This window comes from Epinephelus moara, chromosome 2 (genome assembly GCF_006386435.1).
Source record: "Epinephelus moara isolate mb chromosome 2, YSFRI_EMoa_1.0, whole genome shotgun sequence".
NCBI lineage: Eukaryota > Metazoa > Chordata > Actinopteri > Perciformes > Serranidae > Epinephelus > Epinephelus moara.
This window is the reverse complement of record NC_065507.1, coordinates 1,202,643-1,229,019: the sequence shown is the minus strand read 5'-3', so window position 1 is coordinate 1,229,019 and position 26,377 is coordinate 1,202,643. Positions and strand designations below refer to the sequence as shown.

Below are 26,377 nucleotides of genomic sequence, written 5' to 3'. Positions count from 1 at the left end.
GCAGCGATGCTGTAGATGCGGCAGACCGGAGCAGACAGCGGTTGATCTTGAATGCAGCAGCTGGAGGAGGATCACATCATCCTGACACACAGCGCGGAGGACAAACACACTTGGTCAGACAGCAGCAGTCAGAGTAAGCTCCTCACTCCTCCTCTGCTCCTCTGCTCCTCTATTTATCTGACAGCTGTTACTTTCTGATCATGACTCATCTGTGGCTGCTGTGGCCCACTCACACTCAGGCTGCTCTGTGGCTGAACGCAGTCCTTTAACCCTTTGAGACCTGCAGCGACATCACTTTACCTGAGCTGCTTCAGACGCAGACACATGGGGAGAAGGCAACGAGCAACTTGGTGAGAAATGTCACACCAACTGAAAACAATTTATAGATTTAGATTTTTTTTATTATTATTATTATCAAAAAAGTTTGGGACAAACTACATTTACAATTATTGTTATTATTGCATTTTAAAATGATGTCACATATTTACTATCATTTTTAAGCAGTTCATTTTTTGGTCTTTGTTTGTTTTTAACTTTATTTTCACTAATTTGTTGCAGTTCTTTGGGTCATTTCTTCTGTCGCTGCTCGCTGCCTTGTGCCGATGTTTTAAAAGAAATCATTTGCTGTCAGGTTTCAGATTAAAGGGGGACAAACAGCTCCCTGTCACACACCCTGCATTAAACTGCAGCGTGTTAAAGTCAAGTAAAGAGCACCAACATGGGAACAAGTCCATTAGAATACACCTGAAATGTGTTTTAACATCAGGGCCTACGATGAACGTTAATCTAGTCCTGTTAGTAAATTAAAAATATGATTTACACTTCAGTTAGTTTAAGTTGTGCGTCAGTCTATAGGCTGATATCAGGCTGTGTTTACACATTAAAATAAACTGTCCAGTAAATTTACTTCTTTGAAATAATTTGGCCGACAGAAATGATCGACTGACCCACTGTCCACTAAATTACTTCTGACATCTGTATCTGCAGCTGATAATATTTGACTCATGGACTCAGTATATCCCCCACCTTCCTTTTTACACTAAGTCCATTGTCGAGTTAACACTAATGGCCCTTTAAAGGGGAACACCACCAGACCTCAGAGCTCCAATATGCAGTTTCCATGGCCGAGGAGAGTTCGATCAGTATGTGCGAACATGAGCTGCTCTGTGTCTGCCAGCAACCAGAGAGGCTCAAACCTGTGATGGAGAGAGACTTTATATCGTCATGTTCTCAGCTGGGGAACAGAAAATGTCCCCACGTACTCAGGACGTGCTCACATGGGCCTTTTCCACTGTCACTTTTGGCTGCGCCGAGTCAAGCCATGCCGCGTCCCCCTTAAACAAGCATGTGTGTTGTGAGACAGAGACAGGTGTCTTTAAAAGTCTCTGTGTTCAGCTCTCAGTGTGTCTGTAGCTTCTAACTGAATCTCTGTGGTTTGGAGTTTAGTTTCTCTCCTGCGTCCTGTTTGTACTTTACATACCGCTTTATTTCACTGTTTCATGTTCACTATCAGCCGTGTTGTGTTGTTGTGTGAAGCTGCTGCTCAAAAACTCAACATTTTCTCATTTTGCTGCTTCACAATAGAAGTTTATACATAACAAAATAACAGGGGACTTTTATTGTGAAGAATCTACAGGAAGTGAAATATGTTATTTCTGAATTAGCAGAACTGTGTCAGCAGCTTTTCTTCAATAAAGACAAGTCTGATAATACGGCAGGGAGGAAGAGTGAAAGCAGAAACAGCAACAGTGAGATGATGATGATAATGATGATGACGACGAAGAGCTGCAGACAAACAGCTCACCTCCAACAGGTGAACTTCCTTTACCTGTCCTGCTGTGGAAAAACACCTGCAGCAACAATAACAGGGACTTTAGCCGTGGATCAGCCCGCTGCTTTTAAACGTCATCAGTTAAAGTCACACCTTCAACAGGTAGACCTGTTGTCATGGAGACACAAACCCCTGCTGTGCTGGGCTGACGACCCAAACCAAACCAAACCAAACCAAACCAGCCCATGGCTGTGGAAAAGTGGTATCAGTGTCATCTAGAACACATCACATCACAACACTTGCAGAGATCCAAGGGGAGAGGAGGTAGCAACACAACTCCACCTAATGGAGGCTGACGGCGCCCCAGATTCAAACGTCCAAAAACACATAATTGAAACCACAAAATATCTCCATACTGCTCGTCCGTAGTGATCCAACACAAATGTCTAACAGGATGAAGGTCAAAGGTCAGCTTGACTGTGACATCATCATGTTTTAACGTCATATCTCAGGAACAGAAGGGGAGACATTTGGTCAGATACTGAATTGAATTTTGAAACTGTGCTGATTGTATAGATCTTCTGTGTGTGAAGCATCCATGTTTTCACTGACATGGATGGAGACTGTAGTCCTTTTTAAACAGGAGTTGTGCAAATTTGCAGGAAAGCCCAATCAGTCTTTTTTCAGCATTGGCAGTATAAAAACAAAGTCGGGGAGTGCAGCAAAATGCCGCCTACCTTATTTTGTTTATACAGAATGTGCCTTTTTCGGGGCAATGGGGGGCGTGAGCAAGTAACAAAACGTGTAGCTACAGACGTCTACAGAGGTCTACATGAGCCTACATAGGTCTACAGGGGCATGCAGAGGTCTAAACAAAACGTGTAGCTCAGCGTGTGACGTAAACAGTGACGTGGGAGGGAAGCCGCGGCTGGTCAGTCCTTCGGCGATTCTCTCGTAAGTCGGCCCGTTCTTCACCGTCCCCGTCATCTGACGGTTAATGGCCTCTTCGTTTGCGAGGACAAGGAGGGCGCGCAATTCCTTGTCTCCCCAGTTGCTCATCTTTACAGTGTCTGTCAGGTTTGTGTTTCCCTCTTGCTACTAGCTGCTCGCTAATTCCTGCTATCAGCTGTTTCCTGTTTATCCACCGCCAGTGGCTCGCACGTGCGGCGTCATCAACAGCTCCTCCCACAAGTCATCAACAGCCCCTCCCGTTGCAGAAGGCCGCCTCGGTCTGTTTAAACTAAAAGGGTTCCTCCAATATGTCTACCCTACGAGGCGGAAAATTGGGCACCTCGGATCAACTCGCCAATCCGGCTCTGTGTGTCTAAACGCTTGCAGCTTGCCGGCAAAACGGCCCAACATTCGCAACAATTCTGTAGTTTAGTCTCTGAGACAGTTTCCTAGAGTACATTATTATCAAGTCGCCCCCCCCCCGTGTCAGTGCTGTCGCAGCTTACAGAGCCTCTGTGGGCTGTAGTTGTTACAGGGAATGTTCATGAGCCTGTAGTTTTTTTTTTTTCAGTGACTTAACTCTCATTCTTACAAAGTCATGGGAGAGCAGGCTGCTAACCCACTGCTCTGGGTCTTAACATCCTCATGTTCAGCCCTCTCCTGTTGTGTAAGAACAGTCAGGGAGGCTGCTGTTCACTGTTAGAGCAGTCAGATCATATCTGAAGGTTAACCCTTTAAAATTAAGGACCTCCTGCAGATGGTAGCAGGATCCTGTTTAAATTATTAAATTATGCCAGAGTCTCCCGTGAACTTCCCCGCAGTGGCTGTAGGAGATCTGTGTTTGCATGATCCTGTATAAGATAATATACAGGATTCAGATAACTTATGGAGTGTTACAACATATTCTCTTTATGTTTCTGGATCAAAATGTTTTGTGTGTTTTTATTTTGTAAAACATGATTTCTGTATTACTTTTTATAAATGGCACAATTTCAATACTTTTTCAGATTACTCTGGTTTATTGACTCACAGAAACTTTTAGCTCAGGTTGCACAGAGTTTAGAGACATGATGTATTTGAAGAAACTCTAAGAAATGACATCACAATAAGCCAAATAGGCACTGGAGGAATGTGTCAGAGGCTGCAGCAGACACTTCCTGCTCTTGTGTGCGAGCCGGTGCTTTAAATCAACGTTAGCATTCAGTTGACACAACAGCACTCATTCATGCAGCGCATACAGTGTTTAGGCAGCAGCCTGTGAGTCATCTCAGCATGTTTACAGGTACTCATCACCTCCAGCTTCAACCAGCACAGAACGTACATTCTCATTTCTGTTCAGGAGTGAGGACGGAGCAGATCGGCCATGTTGTTTGTGACTTTAGGAATTTACTGAAATATATAAAGTAAAAATTAAACCTTAAAGTGAGGATGATGTCAGCTGTGTAATTAGTATGTCAGTGACGTAATACTTTGAGGTGGCAGTAGCTCAGTGTGTGTATACGACAACAGACTAAAGTATATCTTTATCGTCGTTTCCTGGTCAGGTGGTGTGAGCGGGTTTGGAAACCATGTTTTACAAATCTGTGGTAAAATAAATACAAAATACAGCCATCTGATTAAAAAAACCCCAAACGTTACGTTTAGCCAACACACACACGTGGTTACGTTTAGCCAACACACACACNCCCAAAAAAACCTTTAACGGGGAAAAAAACGGTAGAAACCTCAGGAAGAGCAACTGAGGAGGGATCCCTCTTCCAGGATGCTTTTTTTCATTGGTTTCTGGCGCCGCAAGTCACTGCCCAAGTGCCGATTTCCACGTCTTTCGGAGTGAGACCGGGCTCACCTTCTAGGAACTTTCCAGCTCCTTATATTAAGTCTTTACTGGCCGTGTTTAAAACTAACACTGTCTTGTGACGTATCGTACCACAGGGACAGGTGCCGTCCAGCCACGCTGTGAACTGATGCCACTCATCTCCGTATCACACAGGCTCGTGCCAACCCGCAAAAGGTTCCCTGTTACAAAGTGACACCACCTGGCGGCGTATCATACCAACATGAAAGGTGACTTTGACAAAGCGTTGGTATTTAACGACGGCTGTATTTGACAATTTGAAGGCATATTTCGTATCCTACTTGAGAGTGGTATCAGTCTTCTCATCTAACTCAATGAAGCAAATGATTTCCCAAAACTATTTCTTAGCCCTTGACAGAGGCGATGTGAGCGCTGGGCTCTCTGTAACATACGGTTAGCATTAGACCAGGGCTCAGCGGTGCATCTAAATGATGGTGGCTGTTTGATTTTATTTCATAGTGTTGTTACGTGCTGTAAACCAGAGAGCATCAGCCAAATGTGGCTTTTAGTCTTATTTTTGGAAAAAATCTATAGATTAGACGTCTGTCCAAAGTTCATTCCAGTTGGAGCAGGCAGTTAGCATGATTACTTTGATGTCTCCATTTAGCTGTGGGGAACTGAACACTTTATTTGACTCTAATTGGCCTTTAATCCGGCTCTATTTGGGGCATCAAGCCTTTGAGTCAGATACAAAAGTAACAGTGGTACAGTAGATAATCTGAGGCTCTGAGGTCACTGAGTTCTCTGCCTCTCTCCTCTCCCCTTGTTGGACCTTCCATCCCGTCCTCTCCAGGTTGACTCGTGACATGTTGGCATACGAAACATGTCTCTGTTTCCCTGCCTGCCTCTCATCAGGACCATTTGACACCCAGAAAAGACTTTTCTTTGGCCTGTCTCTCCCTGCTGTCAGTGAAATGTGTCTACGTGGAGGTGTGATGTGGAGGGCAAGTGAAGGAGCAGTCGATTCCCATACATTAGTTGGGCTTGGTGCTTGGTGGTGTACCTGAGTCTGCAGATTTTTTCCCAAGCTGTTAACGCCGGGCCCCCCCTGCTCTGAGCAGATCAAGGGTAGAAAAGAAAGTTGATTTTAATCCACAAGGGGATTAAGAACCCCATGAGTGATTAAATGAGACTTCTGTCTCAAAAAGGACAAATTACTGTACCACCTCAGACTTGGGAACCGATTTTACAGTGGTCTGTGCTGCAAGTAGATTAGACGTATCTCTGTTTCGATGATCAGTAATCACCTCGCGATCACAGGGGAGGCTGCATATTTCTACTTCTTAGAGTCCTGCCAGGACAATGGATGTGGATTTTGTCTGATGTTGATTATACCTAAGCTATCTTTTCCCAGGAAACGTATAGACCTTTCCACTGAAGCTGGACTAAGAACAAACCATCACCAGCAGTTCAGTAAATGTGTGAACAAATCCTCAACACCAAATCTACAAAAGTCTCCCAAAGCTGGACTGACTCCACCAGGGGTCAGAAACTAAAGAGACATTTTGACCACAAAAAGTGAAGAAAAAATCTGTATGTCAGCAGGTGACACACGGCACCTTTATTCCTGGTTAAACCTAGATATGTAGAAAGCCACAGAAATGATCAGGATGTGGTAACTCTGGTGCCAATAGATGTCTCCTGAGGTATTAACCTTATTAACAGTGCACATACAGTGAAGTAGGTCTGCAACTTTGATTTTATTATTAAGTGATCTGTTTCCCAGTCAACGAGTCCAGAGATATTCAGTTTATTCAAATGTCCTCTACCTGAAGAAGCTACAACCACAAACGTTGGGCCCATAAACACTTTTTCCCCATAGACTTACATTGGTAAAGAAATGTCTGTAAATCTGTGGATCATTTTTTTGAGCATCATTACCCCCGTAAAATGCTTCCTGGTCTCACTCTGAAGTCCTCGTAACTTGGCCCTCGATCAGTGACTGGTGCTCATGGTTTCAGTAAAATGAAATGAACAATTAAATTGTGGAGAATATAATTAAGCTAACATTGAACATTTACATCTGTATGTGTGATCTAAGCTAACGAACATTAGCTCCAGTGGGTAACTAACAACCTGTTTTATACATCCAAAGAACTTATATAAAAATGAACTGCTTGGCAACCAGACCAGGTCTCATTTATAAAAGAGTGCTTAGGATTCATACTAAAAGTTGACGTGCGCCCAAAAGCTGAAAATGGCGTGCGCCAAAAAATAATCTGATTTATAGAACCGTGCACACGCACTCTTGCACGCAATGTTCTCTTTATAAATCACAGACCTCCTGGAGTTATGCGCACCCAGATCCGCCTCATATTCCGCCCTCTACACGCCCTAGTTCAACCATTAATGGTCATGCAAATCACCTCATGAATGCGATCTGCATATAAATAAGCCGGCATGCGAGTGTTCTCTCGTTGTGAGTCACGGCGACAGGTGTGAGAAACGAACCTAAAAACGGAATTTCTCCGAGACTGAGCTCGAGACCCTTTAACGACGGAATTTCTCCGAGACTGAGCTCGAGACCCTTTAACGGGAGGTGGAGGACTGAAGAAAGATTTTGTTTGGTGGCCACAGCAGCAGGATCACTAATAAAGCAAAAAAAGTGGCAACACATCAACGCTGCTGATGCTGTCAGCTGTGTCTGTGGGACTGCACCGACAGTGCCATCTTGCGCAATTACGCACGAGGGTCACCGCAGTATTTATATGTTTATGGCAATCAGTCTGATCAGACACCCGGCCTGAATTACAGCATGCACCAGTGGTATCCCTGTCCCAGAATACAACGTGTAATTTGAAATACAATTCAAAGATGAAAGTGTAACAGGCGAACACGTTTCTTCATGCCGGTTTTGTCATGAACAGCACATGTCTAAGTAGGGCTGATGAAATGAGTGTAACGGTTGTGCTTAATGGCTGTATTTCGAGACATGATAAATGCACTGGAAATATTTAGCTAAATAAATAAATATATTCCATGCAGTCGCGCCGTCCTCTCCCCCTCCTGCGCTCACAGAGTGGACAATGAGATGTTAGAGGCAGTGCGGATTAAATACGTATTTAGAAAGAATTTCAATTCAGGATTTGAGTTGGATTTTACAACGTTTTTATGAAACAATTATCACTCACTCCAAGCGCAAAATAAGGCTGCTGGATTTAATTTCAATGATAATGTGGATCTAAGGTGGATATAGCGTGACCTTAAATTTGTGTGAGACATCAATAAAAATCTGACTCCACTTCTCCACCTCGCAGTCTGCGTGGCCACTTCCCAGTGTCTCCAAAATGTGCGCACGCATGACTCAGAGTTTGCTTACAGGTGCGCACATTCTCCCGCCAAGTTTATTTTTATAAATCACAACCTTTGCGCGGTAAGTGGCGTACGCCACTTTCAAGCCCCGTTTTGTGTGTAAGCAAGCTTTATAAATGAGGCCCCAGGCCTCTAATAGAGACAGGCCTTTAATTGTCAAAGTGTGTAGCCACAGCGGGCTGGTAAAGGGGACTATAGCCCCTTTTACACTGCCAGATTTTCGGTGAATGTTGTGCTGTTTTGCCGGCAAGCTGCAAGCGTTTAGACACACAAAGCCGGATTGGCGAGTTGATCCAAGGTGCCCAATTTTCCGCCTCGTAGGGTAGTCATATTGGTGGAACCCTTTTAGTGTAAACAGACCGAGGCGGCCTTCTGCAACGGGAGGAGCTGTTGATGACTTGTGGGAGGAGCTGTTGATGACTTGTGGGAGGGGCTGTTGATGACTTGTGGGAGGAGCTGTTGATGACTTATGGGAGAAGCTGTTGATGACTTGTGGGAGGAGCTGTTGATGACGCCGCACGTGCGAGCCACTGGCGGTGGATAAACAGGAAACAGCTGATAGCAGGAATTAGCGAGCAGCTAGTAGCAAGAGGGAAACACAAACCTGACAGACACTGTAAAGATGAGCAACTGGGGAGACAAGAAATTGCGCGCCCTCCTTGTCCTCGCAAACGAAGAGGCCATTAACCGTCAGATGACGGGGACGGTGAAGAACGAGCCGACTTGAGAGAATCATCGAAGGACTGACCAGCCGCGGCTTCCCTCCCACGTCACTGTTTACGTCACATGCTGAGCTACACGTTTTGTTACTTGCTCACGCCCCCCATTGCCCCGAAATTTTTTGTTTTTATACTGCCAATGCTGAAAGAAGACTGATTGGGCTTTCCTGCAAATTTGCACAACTCCTATCTAAAACAGGCTATGGAGTTTAATAGGGACGAGGCTTTTAACTGAAGTTTTACTGTATTATGTATATATATTGTATATATGTCAGAATGTGACAAAGACTTGACAAACAGCTGAACATTTAGGTGCATTCAAAACAGTTATAATCAAAATTATGTAAATTAATAAAACAATATACAGAAAAGGAAAGTTTAAATCTGGTTAGCAGCATGTCAAACTCTTTGGTTCAAACATTTTCTAAGTGGTTTAGCCGACTGTCAACACAAGACACAGACAAGAGAAAAATACCTCAGTAATTTTTGTCCAAATTTTAAACCCACAATATTAAGTATGTCTCATATTATAATATCACACAGCTTCCTATACTGACAAAAAAAACTTTCCAGTTGATGTAACTCAGACAGCAGCTAACTGGATTGTAACTCATATGGTTGGTTTGTTCCCACCCATCAGAGGCCTGACGGCAGATGTCTCCATCATAAGTGATATCGAGCTGGTTTGTACTCAGACTCATGTCGTCCTCTCTCCTACACACACACACACACACACACACACACACACAGCCTGCTGAGACGTGCTGTTACTCGCCACTGTCTGTGTGTCGGCACTCTGCAGACGTTCAGAGGAAACAGCGCAGTTTCTTCTGTGTGCTGGCTGATCTGTATCTGTTGACAGTGGAGTGCTGCTGAGGCTCAGGAGCTGAACTGTTTGTGAGAAAACATATTAAATGGAGTTTAGATAACCTTTGGGCTGCGTGGGATGTGTGGGCAATGAGAGAAACTGCTCGGTGAGGCGTGGTCTTTACACTCTTTACACTCTTAGTGCTTTTACAGATGGTTTCCAGTGGATCCTTCTCCATTGATGACGATGAATCCTGAAGTGTCTTATATCCATTCAAATGTCAAATAAGTTATTTGATAACACCTATTTATCGACCAAGCTAAAGTCTTTTTACCCTCCAACTCCCCGATTTCAGGTGCCCATTTGTCCCTGGTGACAGAGTTTGAAGGAGCAGAGGTGGAAATCTTCTGCATTTAAGTGAAACATTCTCCAAGACCCTGATGAGTCATCAGTAGTCATAGATTATGTTAACCAACCAGGTCTCACTCCAAAGTAATCAAAAATCGGTGCCTGGTGAGTGACTTCTGGCGTCAGACACCCACAAAAAAGCCGTCGTGATACGCAGTCGCTCACCATTATTGTTTAACAGCTCCCGGTGGTGTCAGGGGGAAACGCAGCAGGACGGCAATGAAAGTTGAGGCAGTGGACGTCCCAGTAGGGCGGGTCCAACAACCACCAACTTTTACCAGGGAGGTCCGTGTTCACTGCACGTAAGATTGTAAAGCCAAACACTGTTCTATTTTCCTAAACTCAGCCATGTGCGTTTGTTGTTGAAGAAAAACAGAAGTGTATTTTGAAAACAGAGTGAAAAAAGTAAAAGTAGCTTCACAAGTTTGTCATAGCTGAGCTGCTACATTTCTCTGGAGACAGCTTCAGTGTAGTGATGTATTGTGATGTAGAGTAACTTCTGTTTTTACCTTTCTTACCTCACTACCTTCATCCATCCCTTTCTCTTCTCTCTCCCCTCCCACAGACAGAGAGCTGGTATGGACAACAAGGCATTGGAACCTGATTCTGTGAGCATCCCCATGGAGGAGGCCATTGTGTGTAACGGAGGCGGCCAGCCTCAGCAGCAGCAGGAAGCGTCCATGTTGACCCACCTGAAGAAGGTTGAGAACCAGATCACGGAGGCACAGCGTTTCTCCCACCTACCCAAACGCTCAGCCGTGGACCTGGAGTTCAGCGACCTTTCCTACACCATCCAGGAGGGACCGTGCTGGAGGAGGAGAGGTAGCACATATTATTCTTTACTTTGTAAAGCAGTGAGGAAGTAGGCTGTGGAAATGCACCACATACCATCAAACTGTTACCAAGACAAGGACGATGACTTCATGTAGACACAAGATCGAGCGCTAAGCTCTCTGAGATTCTCCAGTTCTGTGGAGCTCTACTGATGAACAGAATTTGTCCCAAAGATACTTCATTTGGCGTTTTGATGATGTTGATGCAGAGCACCTTCCAGCACATTGCTCTAAAATCTCTCACAAGTGTTCAGTTGTGTCTTCAGGCCCTGAATGGAAGAGTCTGTACTGTTCTCCACTTATGTACTCAGGTGTTTCCTTTACTTCCTGTTTGTCTCTTTTGAGCATCAAAAGCTGCTTTTACACTGCCTGTTCAAGGCGGAAGTATTGCGCTGTTATACCACCTCATTGTTCCTTATATAAAGCCCAGCTCAGACCAGAGATCGACAACGAGATGTTTTAGAACGTTGCAGAGAAAAGTGTCAGCGGTGTGAACTGGCCGGTCTGAGCTGGACTCAAGCCGGCTGATGGTGTCACCTGACCCCCAGCTGGTCAAATGGCCAGCGGCTGGTTTTAAAGCATGCAGTGGAATGTTGTCTTTATAAATAGGACAGCCAACAGGACGGATCATGGGTGGCACAGGTGTGACGTTTTGACGACGCATTGTGTGTGCAACCCATCATGGGAGATTTAAAAAGTAGCTGTTAGCAGCTAACTCCAAGACGACACAATGAGGTTCAGGAGCTCCTTCACCGCTGAGCAGAAGACGAGATCAGGCCGCCAGTTCTCATTCTGAAGTCCTCAAACACTGTAGCTTTGTATGATACACGACCGGGCAGTGTCAGTTCATAACATGGCTGGTAAGAACATAATCCCCCAATCCCAAATGGATCCCTTACAGACTCGTTGACTCAAGCCCTAAGCCCTCAGAGACCTAGGACCAATTCCATTTCTTCCCCTTCACGTGAGGGGAAGTGGTGTCCCAATTCTCCATCAGGTAAAGAGCTAACCTGATGGAGAATTGGGACACCACTTCCCCTCACGTGAACGCACAAAACCAAGGGGAAAAGCTGTAAAGCCCCTATAGGGTGGGTGGGAGGGATGGTGCCCGGTGTTCACTTCCCATGTGAGTGTAGAGCTAGACCATGATGTTTGTATCTAACCCTAACCACATGCTTTTGTCGACATCCTGGCGTTGGTTGCAGTGTCCCAGTGTTTGACACGCTGCCCTCACCAGGATCCATCAGTGTCCATGGCACACAGAGGATCAATAGGCGCTGCACAGTGGAGTCATGGACAGCAATATACAAATGTAGTAGCTACTCACACGCTACCACTGTGTGTATTTCCATCAATGCAGATCAAAGTCATTGACCTTTTGAACCCAGGCTTCAGTCCCTGTAGTCTGTGGCAGTAGCTCAGGCTATAGGGACTTGGGTTGGAAACTGCATACTTGGTCCAACCGATCTGGACCAAGTATGCAGTGTGGACTGGTGGTTAGTGAGGTGACAGTTGGCCTCCTGGGCGCTGCCAAGGTGCCCCTGCTCAGGGTGCCTGTCCATGGGCTGCCCCCTCACTCTGACACCTCTCCATTTAATGCATGTATAGGTCATGTGTGTGCATGTGTGTGTACTTCAGGCCTGTATAGTAGTATATCGTCTTCTTTTTCTTCCTCATATCACAGCTGGAGGGCACCTGTCGCGGCAGTCTGATATGAGGTTGAAATGCTGCCAGTAACAATGTAAGGAAGCTGGACAGACAGGGTTGCTCGTTTTTTCTAACCCTAACACATGCTTTGGTTGACGTCCTGGCGTTGGTCGCGGCATCCCAGACCAGTCCTACAACAGCGTCAAGTATAGAGACCTAGCGTGCAACATGTAGATGTGAAAGGCCAAAGACAAAGCGGCGATATGCAATGACTCGGGATGAGTTGGATATTAGATGAATGGACAGAATCATATTTAATTCGCAGAGATTCATGGTCACAGTTTTTTGTTTGTTGTAAGCTAAGCGATGACATCAACATCACGGCATTATCTTGAGTTTAGAGCTTCACCAGAGGGCCTGAAATGTAAAGTTTGTCCCGGTGATCACATGGTGGGCTCATGGTGGTGGTGCTGGAAACAAACGGAGGTCACTGGGCATTACTTGTGACTGTTTCATCTGCGATGTGAGAGTCTGTGTCTGATGTCTCCCTTTGAAGAGGACAGGGACGCAGCTGTGTGCTACTCTTTATCAAAGGTGGGCACACTGAGCAGACGCACATTCGCCAAACCAGTCACCTCCATCTGTGAAGTCTTTTCTCCTGTGTAGAGACCTGAGTGCAGATCTGTGACGCTGAGCTGGACGCTGTGAACCAGCCGGACTTTATCTATGAGTCTGATGTTAAGTGTGTACTGTCTGCATGTGTCTGAGTGCGTCCTCCGAGGCTTCCTGTAAGTGCTGCAGCATCTGAGAATGATGAGGTCATCAATAATGGAGCTGAGTGGGTGAGCCGGAGGACAGAGGAGAGGTAGGGTGAAAGTGAGGGGAAGTGAAGTGAAGTAGAGTGAAAGTGAGGGGAAGTGAAGTGGGGTAGGTTGAAAATGGGAGAAGTGATGTGACGTAGGGTCAAAGGAGGGGAATGAAATGATGTAGTGTGAAAATGAGTGGACGTAAAGTGAGGTGGGGTGAAAGTGAGGGAAAGTGAAGTGAGGTAGGGTGAAAGTGAGGGGAAGTGAAGTGAGGTAGGGTGAAAGTGAGGGGAAGTGAAGTGAGGTAGGGTGAAAATGAGTGGACGTAAAGTGAGGTAGGGTGAAAGTGAGGGGAAGTGAAGTGGGGTAGGGTGAAAGTGAGGGGAAGTGAAGTGAGGTAGGGTGAAAGTGGGAGAAGTGATGTGACGTAGGGTCAAAGTGAGGGAATGAAATGGTGTATTGTGAAAATGAGTGAACGTAAAGTGAGGTTGGGTGAAAATGAAAGGAAGTGAAATGAGGTACAGTGAGAAGCAGGGGAAGTGAAGTGAAAGTGAGGTGGGGTGAAAAAGAAGTTATGTGAGGTGAGGTAGGATAAATGGGGGAGAGGTGAAGTGAGGTAGGGTGAAAGGAGTGGAGGTGAAGGTATGGGAGGAGTGTTTGCCAGCAAACATAATTCCTTTCAACCTTGACAGAAACTGCAGGTAAACACTTGTGATTGATGAGCTTCAATAGCTCCACAGCAGTCACCGCAGTGTGTAAATGAAGCACCAATGAGTTTCACAATAGAGCTGTGGCTGTGGAGGCAGGTCTGGACGCTCTGAGCAGCGTGAACAAAACATCAGTGCAATGATTTCTTGGAAATGTGACAAATATTATGTTTAAATGTTCTTTCTCATAAAGTGGAGCAGCTCTTACAGGTCTCTACAAACTCAGTAATTATGTTTTATTATCTAAGACAAGAGTCGACTGTTAACCAAAACATAGATGTGAGTGTGTTTTGTATGTTGAAAACAGACAATGCATGTAACAGGCTGAAGTTGAACCCATTTTCATTCACATATCGTGAGCGGAGAGGCAAGGGATCCTCTTCCTGATTGGCACCAGTGCATTCCTCAGGTCGTCTTATTTCATATGATATCAGTATCTTCACTCTAACTTGAAGAATCAGACCACCACAGTCGGTGAAAGTTATGTCGTCCCTGCAGAGTGACAGAGGTTGAAGACAAAGGGCGCTGCCTGCTGATGATGGATCGGCTCTTTCAGCATCGAGTGTTTGATGTGACCGCCTAGAGGCCTATTTTAAGAATGACATTTAATTTGACAGAACAGGTAGGACGGTCGTCTTTGACCAACTCCTGGACTTCTAGTTCCAACAAGACAAAGTGTAGTTGTTGTTGTGTTTCCTGCAGCACAGCACAGAGGCTCCTCTCAAAGGTTGCAGTGTGTTGTTGAGAGATGACGCAGGTGAGTGCTGAGGGTTAATGCTGTTAGACTGAAGTGCAGCATTTGATACTGTGCAGTGTAGGAGCCGTACTCAGGCTAAAGCTGTGGGTCAGGAAATGATGCTTGTCTTGTCTGACTGAGTGGAATCAGGCGTGTCAGGGGCTTTCAGAGGAGCAGATGTGATCTACCATGAAACGATAAAGTTGATTTTGACAGCGTGAGGTGTAAATTTGTGCTCATGTGTTTGGGGGTGTCCGGATGACGCAGCAGGTCAGTGGTGTAAGGTGGTTATGATTGGCCCCAGTGCACATTACTATGACAGGCCTGATCATGCACGCTATCGTGCACATATCGTCTCGTCACACGATCAGAGACTTGACATTGGATAAATTTAACATACATGTTACCCAGCAGTGCCGTGCACAGACTTTTTGCAGGGCAGGTGCTCAAGTGAAAGAAAAGGCATCCCTTCCACAAAAAGTTTTTACATGCTGACATTTTTTTTTTGTTCACTTTCAAAACACGCCCTGCCAAGAGGTTTAGTGATCTATAAAGTAAATAACATCACAATAAACAAATCTTTTCACAACATTAGAAAACTCTGTTCTCTGAATAAAGAGATGTTAAAGACATGTAAAACAGATGTAAAACCGTTTCATGCTGAGGTTTGGTTTATTAAGACACATGGAAAGCAATTCAACGTCTGCTTCTGCGGCTGAGGGCAAACACCATCACTACCTGTCTGTCCATGAGCAGGTCAGGGAGACGCGACGTGACGCTGCTCTGCAGGGCGCTCGGCTTGTGCTGAACTGTGGTGGCTCTGACAGGGGACGTTGGAGAGGGAGGGGCTCGACTCAGATGTAGTTGTCGTGTTAAATATACATTTTATTTCCTCAGTGGTCACATCTGTGTATTTGACCCGTTTGTTTTTAGAAGCACTAAATAAATTAGGTTTATACATATTTTTTTACGCCTCTGCACCAATAGCCCGGCTGTAGGCATTATGTTTCCTGGTTGTCTTTTGTACGCCTTTCCCATTCTCATGAACATGATATCTCAAGAACACCTTTTGAGATTTCCTTGAATTTGGCACAAACATCCACTTTGACTTAAGAATGAACTAATCAGAATTTGGTTGTCAACGGTTAGTATTTTCAGGTCACTATGACCTCGTGTGTTGCATTCATGTAAACGTCATATCTCAACACCTTGAGGGATTTATTATTTTTTTTCTCAAATTTGGCGCAAACATCCACTTGGACTCAACGATGAGCTGATTAGAATTTGGTGGTCAAAGGTTAAGGTTTCTGTGACCTTGCATCCGTCTCATTCTCATAAACGTGATATCCCAAGAATTCCTTGAATTTGGCACAAACATCCACTTTGAGTTTAGCATGAACTAATCAGAATTGGTGGTCAGTGGTCCAAGGTAAAGGTCACTGTGACCTTGCAAGCATCCACATTGACCTTTGACTACAAAGTTCTGGTTAGTTCATTCTTAACTTAAGTTTTAGGTCACTGTGACCTCGTGTGTTGCAATCTTGTGAACTTGATATTTCAAGAACACTTCAAGGGATTTTTTTTCCTAATTTGGCACAAACATCCACTTTGAGATAAGGACAAACTAATCAGAATTTGGTCATCAAAGGTCAAAGTTTAAGGTCACTGTGACCTTGCATTTGTCTCATTCTTGTAGAAGTGATATCTCAAGAATACCTTTGGAGATTTTTTTGAATTTGGCACAAACATCCACTTTGGCCTAAGGATGAACTAATCAGAATTTGGTGGTCAAAGGTCAGTGTCACTGTGACCTTGCATCATATGAAATAGATACAAATAAAGATAGAGACAGACATGCTGAAACGGCCCGTGCCTCCTTTGTTGTTCCCAGGTTTCAAAGCCTTACTGAAGTGCCTTTCTGGAAGGTTCTGCAGTCGGGAGCTGATAGGAATTATGGGGCCCTCAGGGGCTGGGAAGTCCACCTTAATGAACATCCTGGCTGGATACAGGTGAGAAAATTCCCTTTTGCTTTACAGCTTAAGGAAAAGGTTTAAAATTTCATCCTCAGTTTTATGAGACAAAGTTCAGATTTATCAAGAAAAGCTTTTTATGGACAAACAACCAAACACAGCACAGTTAGAGAAATTAGTTTCATCACAGGCATTTATGGCACACTGCAATATAGAGATCAAGGCTTTACATAACTGTGTGTGTTCTCCCCCCGCCCAGGGAAACAGGGATGAAGGGTCAGATCCTGGTAAATGGGAAACCCAGGGACCTGAGGACGTTCAGGAAAATGTCCTGCTACATCATGCAGGAAGACATGCTACTGCCACACCTCACTGCACGAGAGGCCATGATGGTGAGCTGTTACTGACAGTGCTCGTAGCACAGCCAGGAAAATCTGAAGTCAAAAGTGTGCTTTTATTTCAAAACTCTGTGGTGACAATGATAATACTTCTGCGTGCTGCAGGGATCGGCCTCTGAGACTGACACAGAGCTGTGCTGCTGTTAAATATCTGCTGCATTACATGGTTATGACACGTGTTCACTCTCTGCTGCAGGTTTCAGCCAACTTAAAGCTGAGTGAAACTATGGACGTGAAGAAAGAACTGGTGAGATGAACATCTACTATTTTAACACACACAGAAAAATGTGTCAACAATAATACGTCCTCTTAAATATACTGAAGCCTGGCCTGAAACACACAAGTCATATCTAAACCTCACCAGCTGATCACAGTTAATATGGAGACATGAAATAAATAATAAAATAAATAGCTGATAGGAAATGTTATCTGTGCACGCTGACATGCAAACCAGAGCTGTCACCACACTTAAAGGTGAAGTGTGTTCGAGTTAGTCGGATTTGGAGGCGTCTGTCAGTGAGGACTACAGATTACAACCAGCTGAAACTTCTCCTGGTTAGAATTCCTTCAGTGTTCATAGTTCAGGAGCTGAATGATCCACACAGGTCTCTTCCTCTCAGACACAAACAGAACCAGTGATTTAAACTGGTAAAAACACTGACTGAAGTAGTTTAACGTTACAAGTAAGGTTCCTCTCACACTGAGCACCGTCGCTGCATCCTGTGCTTAGCACCACTGTACATGATTGTGACTGGTTTAAAGGAACAAAAACAAGGCCAGGACTGGTTATAAATCTCCTCCTCTGTTTCACTTTCTCTGTTCAGGTGAATGAGATTTTGACTGCGTTAGGGCTCCTCGACTGTGCTCACACTCGTACCAGCTCACTGTCCGGTGGTCAGTGTAAACGGCTGGCCATCGCCCTCGAACTGGTCAACAATCCTCCAGTCATGTTCTTTGATGAGCCCACCAGGTGAGACACGCAGATGCCGATGAGCTGATGATGGTTGAATGTCAGCTTTAAAAGTATTTATTCCATTTTAAGTGTTTGTAACGCACTTCCTTAAGATAGATAAGCATTAATGGAAAGGCTTTGACCCTCGCCATAGCAAGTCAATGGGCTGCTTCTGTGTAACTGTGTCCCAGCTGGGACTGAAATACAATACAAACTTCTGATGTGTTTTTCTACTTGTTTTATTGGGGTGCAAGTTCGTTAGTTTATCCACAAACTGTCCATGTGAACATCAGGACTGAAAATTTGAATTCAATTGTTGTCTTTTTTCGCACCTGTCAAACATGACGTGCTATGCCACGGTGGCACCGGTGTGTTTTCAGCTTATGCAGGTGGATAACAGTTTAAGTATCTGAGGTGAAAGTAGCAGGACTGACTTGACGTGTTTATTGAATTTCTGCTGAGAGTCAAAATTGACTGTTTAGCAAAATATTATCTATCTGTGGCCGATGACCCAAGGTGTTAGACGATGTTATTAGAGTCCTGATCTGGGGCGCAAACCAGAACTTTGGTTTTACTGGAATTTAATTAAAGATTATATTGACACATACAGTTACTGATGTCGTCTAGACACTTGTACAGAATAGGTAGATGTGAGAGGTCAGCGGGCTTAACAGAAAGGTAAAGGTGTGTATCATCAGCGTAACAATAGTATAACATACTACCAAATAGACAGATTAAGTGCCTTAAGCAGAGCATATGTCATGAAAATAAAATGGGCCCAACAACTGACCCCTGAGGCACCCCACAGGTTCAAAGAGCACAGGTGGATACCTTGTCATCAGCAGACACCAGGAGGAACGTCCCGTTGGACGAATAAGAAGAAAACCAGCTAAGTGCTACACCAGTTACCCCAACCCATTTTTTCAGCTGATCAATCAGAATAGCGTGATCAGTCGTGTCAAAGGCCGTGGACAAATCTAAGAGAACTAAATTGGCAATTTCACCTTGGTCTGCATTAGCATATCGTTTGTGACCCTCAGCAGAGCCAGCTGATGGAAGTCACATTGGTATTTGTCAAATATCAATACAAAAAATCTTGGATGTAAAAGGAAACTTAGAAAAAGGTCTACAGTTCATAGATGTGGTTTGTAGAAAAGCAAACATCTCTTGGCAAACCAAATGCAGTTTCAGTTGGTCCAGACAGCACATCTGGCTGCGTATTTAAAATGAGTCTTGTGACAGCTGGACATATGGTGTTGGATCGACTCTTGAATCCCGAACATTTAAACTTTTAATTACAGTGGTGCCATCTGGCAGGTGTGAGCTGTTGGACGCTCTGGGACCCTCAGTCTCTGACAAATGAACCTTTGCGGAGAAGGATGGATAAAACAATCCTGAGAGAGTTCTCTGATGAAACCCTGATAATGACTGAAGTAATCCTCAACAAGATATCCACCACCCTCACTGTATCGTCACAGGTTTTCTGTAGTTAATTAACTCAGGTATTTTTACTTCTAAGCGACTAATGGGAACAACAATCTTTGAAACTGGTCCAGTATCGAGCCAGAGCCCTGCAGCCAGCAACGGCCGAAGTGCACATTTCAAATAACTTATGGAATTTTAATAAATATTTTGTTTTGTGTCTACATCTAAACATTTCCATATCGGTATGTTTTGTGTTTTAATTTTGTAAAAGCTGTTGAAAAAACATGCCCTTTTTTTGACAACACAATTTAAACACTTTTGTCAATTATTCTGGTTCATTGACTCACATAGCCTTTAAGCTCAGGTGGAAGAGATTTCAGAGAAATGAAGCATTTGAAGATGTTCCAAGAAATGACGTCAGAATAAGCAAAAATACCACTGTAGGCCCTGGTGCACCGTTTCTGGAGTTGGACACACCTTAACCCTTTGAAACTTGGAGTGACATCACTTTCCTTGTCCTGCTTTCAGACACCTTTTACAAGTATTTAAACCTTTGATCCCTGAGCAAATGGGTTTGATTTCTTTTCTGTTTTTTTTTTAAATTAGCAATTGGCAATTTGGCACAACGTCCTCCAAATTGCAGGAAATTATTGAAGTGACAAAACGTCATTAAACACTCCGACCACCAGACTCATGAGCAGCTTCTTTCCTTAAGTCATTCACAGTCTTAATCAACACACGACATGAACAGTCATAGTCTCTCAACAACAACACTCTCACCGTTTTTATTTCTACATCTCAATAACGACAGCGGACTGGGCGATTTGCTGACTCTGGCACTGCATAGCTACCTCATTTATATAATGTGCAGTGTGTTCAGTGTTTGTAATGTTGTATGTAATATTAACTCTTACGCACCAACCAGGAGTGGCACTCCACATTTTGTTGTGTCCTGTAAACACAATGACAATAGCACCCTGTATGTGCCTGTCTCTGTTCAGTGGCCTAGACAGCGCGTCGTGCTACCAGGTGGTCTCACTAATGCGCTCTCTGGCACTGGGAGGACGGACCATCATCTGCACCATCCACCAGCCGAGTGCCAAACTGTTTGAGATGTTTGACAAGGTAAGTCTGTCAGGAGATGAGGAGCTGAGTGGATGGAAGTTGGCACAGACTCTTTCAGTTGGAAATGTTTTGCCCTTAAATTCTTTTGTTCCTCCGCAGCTTTACATTCTCAGTCAGGGACAGTGCATCTACAAAGGCACAGTCCATTACCTCATCCCCTATCTGAAGACTCTGGGCCTTCACTGTCCCACCTACCACAACCCTGCAGACTTCAGTATGTCCGCTCCTCATTCATTCATAGATTTGTGAGAATGATTTCTGATTCCTTCATGATCTGTGTCTCTGTTCTCTGATGTTTCCTTCAGTCATCGAAGTGGCATCAGGAGAGTATGGAGACTTGAACCCGGTGCTGTTTGAAGCCGTCCAAGGAGGAATGTGTGCGTTAGAGGAGAAGAAGAACCAGTGTGATACCAACGGGCAGGCGGTCTGTGCAGCAAAGTTCCCCATGGTGCGTAAAAAACTTTATTCATACAGCACTTAAGAAGAAGATGAACTGATCTCCAAAAGGCAAAAAGTTAAAGACAATATTTTAAGCAATTACTGACCATACTCTTCTACTGACTTAACTACTCACAGTAAACAAATTTTTGACCAGGGGTGCCCAAACCTTTGCACGCCACTGTACAAAAAAAGAAAAAGAAAATGGCAGGCCAAGTCCTTCCAAAATTACATCCCGTATGGTCAACTACCAACTCGATGTCCTGTTTCTATATATTCTCACTGTATTAACCGTTATTATAAACTGTGCATAACACGATCAAACATGTATTACGATCTGGACGAACACAGACTCCGTGTCATCTTTATGCACAATGTTGTCAACAATCTCTTTTAGTCTGTTAACGTGGCGCTGACAGCAGGACGTTGTGTTGTGCTGCACTGTCATGATGTGGGTTATAATCATGGACACATATTTAAATGCTCCTTTTTCCTCAGGACACTGGACACATAGAGAGCCATACTTTTGCCACAAGCACGCTAACACAGTTCTGTATCCTCTTCAAGAGAACCTTCATCACTATATGTCGAGACCAGGTGAGAACATTAAATACAGATATTTCAGCTGTGCATGAAAAAGTCCCGTTCTATACCTCAAAATAAAGTTACCTACAACACTTTGTCCTGCTCCTGTTGTGTCCTCAGGTGTTGACCCACCTCAGACTGATATCCCACATCGCTATCGGTGTGTTGATAGGTTTGCTCTATCTGAACATCGGCAATGACGCCAGCAAGGTCTTCAACAACACCGGCTTCCTGTTCTTCTCCATGCTCTTCCTCATGTTTGGAGCGCTCATGCCGACCGTGTTAACCTGTGAGTCTGACCGGGGAACGTTCACAATGCACAAGGACAGCAAGGTCAATATGTTGTGAAGTGACAGATGTGTGTGAATGTCTTTGTGCCCTCTGTTAGTTCCTCTGGAGATGTCTGTGTTCCTCAGGGAGCATCTGAACTACTGGTACAGTCTGAAGGCGTACTACCTGGCCAAGACCATGGCTGATATCCCCTTCCAGGTGAGCTGGCAGTGTCGGGCTGGTGGGGCAGACGTGTTTCACACAGCTCAACACAACTACACAGTACAATGCTGCACTCTAGTGGTGCTTGATGGTACTGCCTGGTTGTAAAGTTATAAATTGGAAGATTACATTTTAGGAGAAAAACAGTTACTCCTTCATACATTTTAAATACATACAGTGTTGTTTGTGATTGGGCTGAGATGGAAGATCCAGGCCAAAGTATTATTTTAGGGTGAACTCTTAACGAAGCAAAGGTTAATGAAGTCGTTATTCCAGGTGATCTGCCCCATCATGTACTGCAGCATCGTGTACTGGATGACAGAGCAGCCTCCTGAAGCCACCCGCTACCTGCTCTTCATAGCCCTGTCCACCTGCACTGCCCTGGTAGCCCAGTCCCTAGGCCTCCTGGTCGGGGCTGCCTCCACCTCACTACAGGTACTGCATGTTTGCATCATTGGATATCAGATATCACGGTTCATGTTGTACATATGAGACAGAAACGTGTCCCCTGCATCCTGACACAGGTCGCCACGTTTGTTGGTCCTGTCACAGCCATCCCAGTGCTGCTGTTCTCTGGATTCTTTGTGAACTTTGACACCATCCCCAAGTATCTGCAGTGGAGCTCCTATGTGTCGTACGTAAGGTGTGTACCACAGTCAGGAGGTGTTGTTAGCGTTTGGACGTAGGGATCCAGATGTTGGTCAGCTGGTGTGGCCACAGAAACATTTCACACTCTCACTAAGTCGTTATTTTAGATCTCTGAACACAGCTGCATCACTGGAGATAACTCGGCCTCACTCCCAGGTCCATGCCAGTTTCCTGTGGCACATGTGGCACTTAAGTTTTTGGGCAGATACTGAAAGTGTCCCAGTCGCTTGGGTCATTTTGTGGACACACTGTGGACATTGTAGCCGACAGATGACTCTAGTAGAGTTGAAGAATTTGCAGTTTTGTTTAAACTTATAGCCATTCTGACTCAGAATCAAGACATGAGTATTTGTGTCTCTCCCACAGGTATGGCTTTGAAGGGGTGATCCTGTCCATCTACGGGATGAACCGCTCAGAGCTGGAGTGTCCGGGGAAGGTGTGTAAGTTCCAAAAGCCTGAAGAGGTTCTGCAGTTACTGGATGTTGAGGATGCAAAGCTCTACTTAGATTTTATCGTCCTGGGCATTTTCTTCATCATCCTACGGCTGGCCACCTACCTTGTCCTTCGCTACAAGGTCAAGTCTGAGCGATAGGTTTTGCTTGGCTCACCGTCCAAATCTCAAGGCCCTCCCTGACATCATCCCAGACCTGGTCTCCTTTCTGTGCACAGACAACAACCTCTCATGCGGGAATTTGTTTTATTTCATTGTACGCGTTGCTGCTAAAAGGACAGAACATAAATTCTGATCTGTTCGACTGCCAGCTGTGCAGTGACTGATGACGCAGAGCAGGGAAGAGTCATCCTATAAATCCACATATACCTGTTTTACCTCGGACATCAGGACTTAACTCCTGTGCACGAAGCCAGGTCAGCAGTGAAGAGGGCGAAGAGACTGAGCCACATTCAGCAGCTTATCCTGTACGTCTGATATTCCTGCAAGGCAGAAATGTTTTGAGAACAAGGTAGATGTGATACATCAGCACTTATTGGCGGGGACATGATGTTTGTTCAACACTGTGTGCTGCCATTCTGTCTGTCAGCGCGGGAGTGTTTGGATTTTTGGTCCAAAAAACCTGCCCCCTTTGAGAGAAGCAAATACAAACAGAGTGTTTGCATCACTCTGTTGATCCTAAACCCTGAGAACAAATGCTTTCACTGCAGTATACCGTGGCTGCAAAGGTTTGGGCTCCCCTGGTCACAATTTAGTTTACTGTGAATAGTTAAGTGAGTAGAAGATGAACTGATCTCTGAAAGACAGGAAGTTAAAGAGGAAACGTTTCAACATTGTATGCAGGGTCAGTGTTTTCTTTTTGTTTTGTACAATTTTAGAGTGAAAAAAATGAAAGGAGCACCATGCAAAAGTTTGGGCACGCCAAGACATCTGAGCTCTCAGACAGCTTTTCCCAGGGTCTCAGAGCTTAATGAGCTTGTCAGGGCTCTGGCTTGTTCACAGTCATCGTTAGCAAAGGCCAGGTGATGCTCATTTCAAAGCTTTATAAATACTCTGACTCCTGAAAGCTTGTCCCAACAGTCAGCAGCCATGGGCTCCTCTAAACAGCTGCCTAGCACTCTGAAAACTAAAAGACCTGATGAAGACTAGAAGAAGATAGCAAAGTGTTTTCAGGGAGCTGTTTCCTCAGTTGGTCATGTCAGTAAGAAATGGCAGTTAACAGGAACTGTGGAGGTCAAGCTGAAAACTCTCTGAGAGAGCTGCTCGTAGGATTGTTAGAAAGGCAAATCAAACCTCTGTTTGACTGCAAAAGACCTGCAGGAAGATTTCTCAGACTCTGGAGTGGTGGTGCACTGTTCTACTGTGCAGACACACCTGGACAAATATGAGCTTCATGGAAGAGTCATCAGAAGAAAACCTTTCCTGTGTCCTCACCACAACATTCAGCCTCACAAGTTTGCAAAGGAACATCTGAACAAGCCTGATGCTTTTTGGAAACAAGTCCTGTGGACTGATGAAGGTAAAACAGAACTTTCTGGACACAATGAGCAAAGGTATGTTTGGAGAACAAACTGTTAAACACGGGGGTGGATGGATGATGCTTTGGGCTTGTGTTGCAGCCAGTGGCACGGGGAACATTTCACAGGTAGAGGGAAGAATGGATTCAGTTAAATTCCAGACATCACAGCATCTGTAAAAAAGCTGCAGATGAAGAGAGGATGGCTTCTACAACAGGACAATGATCCTAAACACACCTCCAGATCCACAATGGACGACCTCAAGAGGAGCCAGCTGAAGGTTTGGCCACGCCCCTCACAGTCCCCCGACCTAAACATCATTAAACATCTGTGGATAGAGCTCAAAGAGCAGAGCATGAAGACGGCCCAAGAATCTCACAGAGCTAGAAGCCTTTTGCAGGGAGAACGGGTGAAAATCCTCCAAACAAGAACTGAAAGACTCTGAGCTGGATACACAAAGTGTTTAGAAGCTGTGGTACCTGCCAAAGGGGGCGCTACTGAGCACTGACCATGCAGGGGGCCCAAAGTTTTGCTTCAGGCAAATTCAGAAAAAAGTAATGTTGCTTAAAATATTGAAGAAATGTTTCATCTCCAGCTTCATGCCCTCTGGAGATCAGTCCATCGTCTTCTCACTGAACTACTCACAGTAAATTAAAGTTAAAGTCCAGCGGGGCCCAAACCTTTGCAGCCACTGTCGTGTAATGTTCCTGGAACAGTGAACACTGGAAGACAGCAGTGTGCTTGAGCTCGTCTCTGCTCTATATTCTTGTTGTCGTATGACAGAAGTTGACAGTTTGGAGTCCCACATTTATTTCCTGTGTATGAAAATAAAATCATTGTTGGAGCTAGATTGTTTTTAACATGTTGATAGTTGTTAATTAAGCTTTATCATGATTGTCGACCAAAAATTAATATTTTTTGTACCTCGATGATGTAATCTGAAATCTTAAAGAGTTGTTCAGCCTTAATCACTTTATACTGTACTGTATTATCTTCATTCACAGTTATGTAGATGTATTTAAGCCAAAAAGATGAATTACTGTATCGTTATTATTCTGTGTCCACACTGCAGCCTGTCATGTCACATGGACACAACATGCTCATGCAGTCATGTTTGGTGCTATCTGAAGTTTCATGTTTTATTTGAATAGCATGTTTTAGAAAATGCATCTGGACTGCACGTGACACGAAAGCAGAGCCCAGGAGGGGACATGAGGGGGAACACTGACGCTGACGTATCACACATGCTGTAACAGTTATGTCATTTTATTCTCAGCCAAAAAGAGGAGTCATGGAGGAAGAGTCTGTGACATGTCCTACGGTAAAGAGAGGTCCAAAACATGGAGCCCAGGACGGGACATGAAGGGGAACAAATCTAATTTTAAGCTAATATTTAACTCAAACCCACTGACAAAAAATCACGTATGTGATGTTGGATGAGATGGTTTAAGAGAAGAAGATTTAAAGTTAACAGGCTGTTCATGGTTAACATCATGTGTGTGGTGTGTACCAGGGATGAGTGAGTACATCATCTCTGTCTGTACTTGAAATGGGCGGAGTTTATGCCATGAGTGGGTGGGGTTTAATCAAAAGTTATTTTAAGCCTGAAATTTATGTTCATTATTTATATATATTATTATTTTAAGCCTGAAATTTATGTTCATTATTTATATATATTATTATTGATTATATTGATAAGTTGAGAGCATACGGGTCGGCCAGTCTGGTCCCGTTGGTCAGTGTTTACTTATTCAAGTAACACTGGCGGTCCCGGAGAGTGAGTGACCTGACATGGTGCGTTGGTAAATTCAGTCTGACGCTCT

General features: G+C 44.4%; 2 protein-coding genes across 3 annotated transcripts in view; one reads left to right on the top strand and one right to left on the bottom strand.

Moving 5' to 3' along the window:
* Nucleotides 1-26,158, top strand: LOC126403085 (ATP-binding cassette sub-family G member 4-like). 2 transcript variants are annotated; one of them, XM_050065524.1, is made up of 15 exons: nt 1-133; nt 10,390-10,646; nt 16,445-16,562; nt 16,783-16,915; nt 17,118-17,168; nt 17,746-17,891; nt 20,300-20,423; nt 20,523-20,637; nt 20,729-20,871; nt 21,360-21,458; nt 21,567-21,735; nt 21,835-21,935; nt 22,215-22,373; nt 22,463-22,581; nt 22,953-26,158. In XM_050065524.1, the coding sequence occupies exons 2-15, from the start codon at nt 10,403-10,405 to the stop codon at nt 23,176-23,178; spliced, it is 1,947 nt and encodes a 648-aa protein (XP_049921481.1). In that variant the 5' UTR covers nt 1-133; nt 10,390-10,402; the 3' UTR covers nt 23,179-26,158. The 2 variants fall into 2 exon arrangements, with proteins under 2 accessions (XP_049921481.1, XP_049921474.1); XM_050065517.1 differs by lacking the exon at nt 1-133 and adding an exon at nt 148-350.
* abcg1 (ATP-binding cassette, sub-family G (WHITE), member 1) overlaps nt 1-26,377 on the bottom strand; it is a 281,654-nt gene that overhangs the window by 204,335 nt on the left and 50,942 nt on the right. The window lies entirely within an intron of this gene.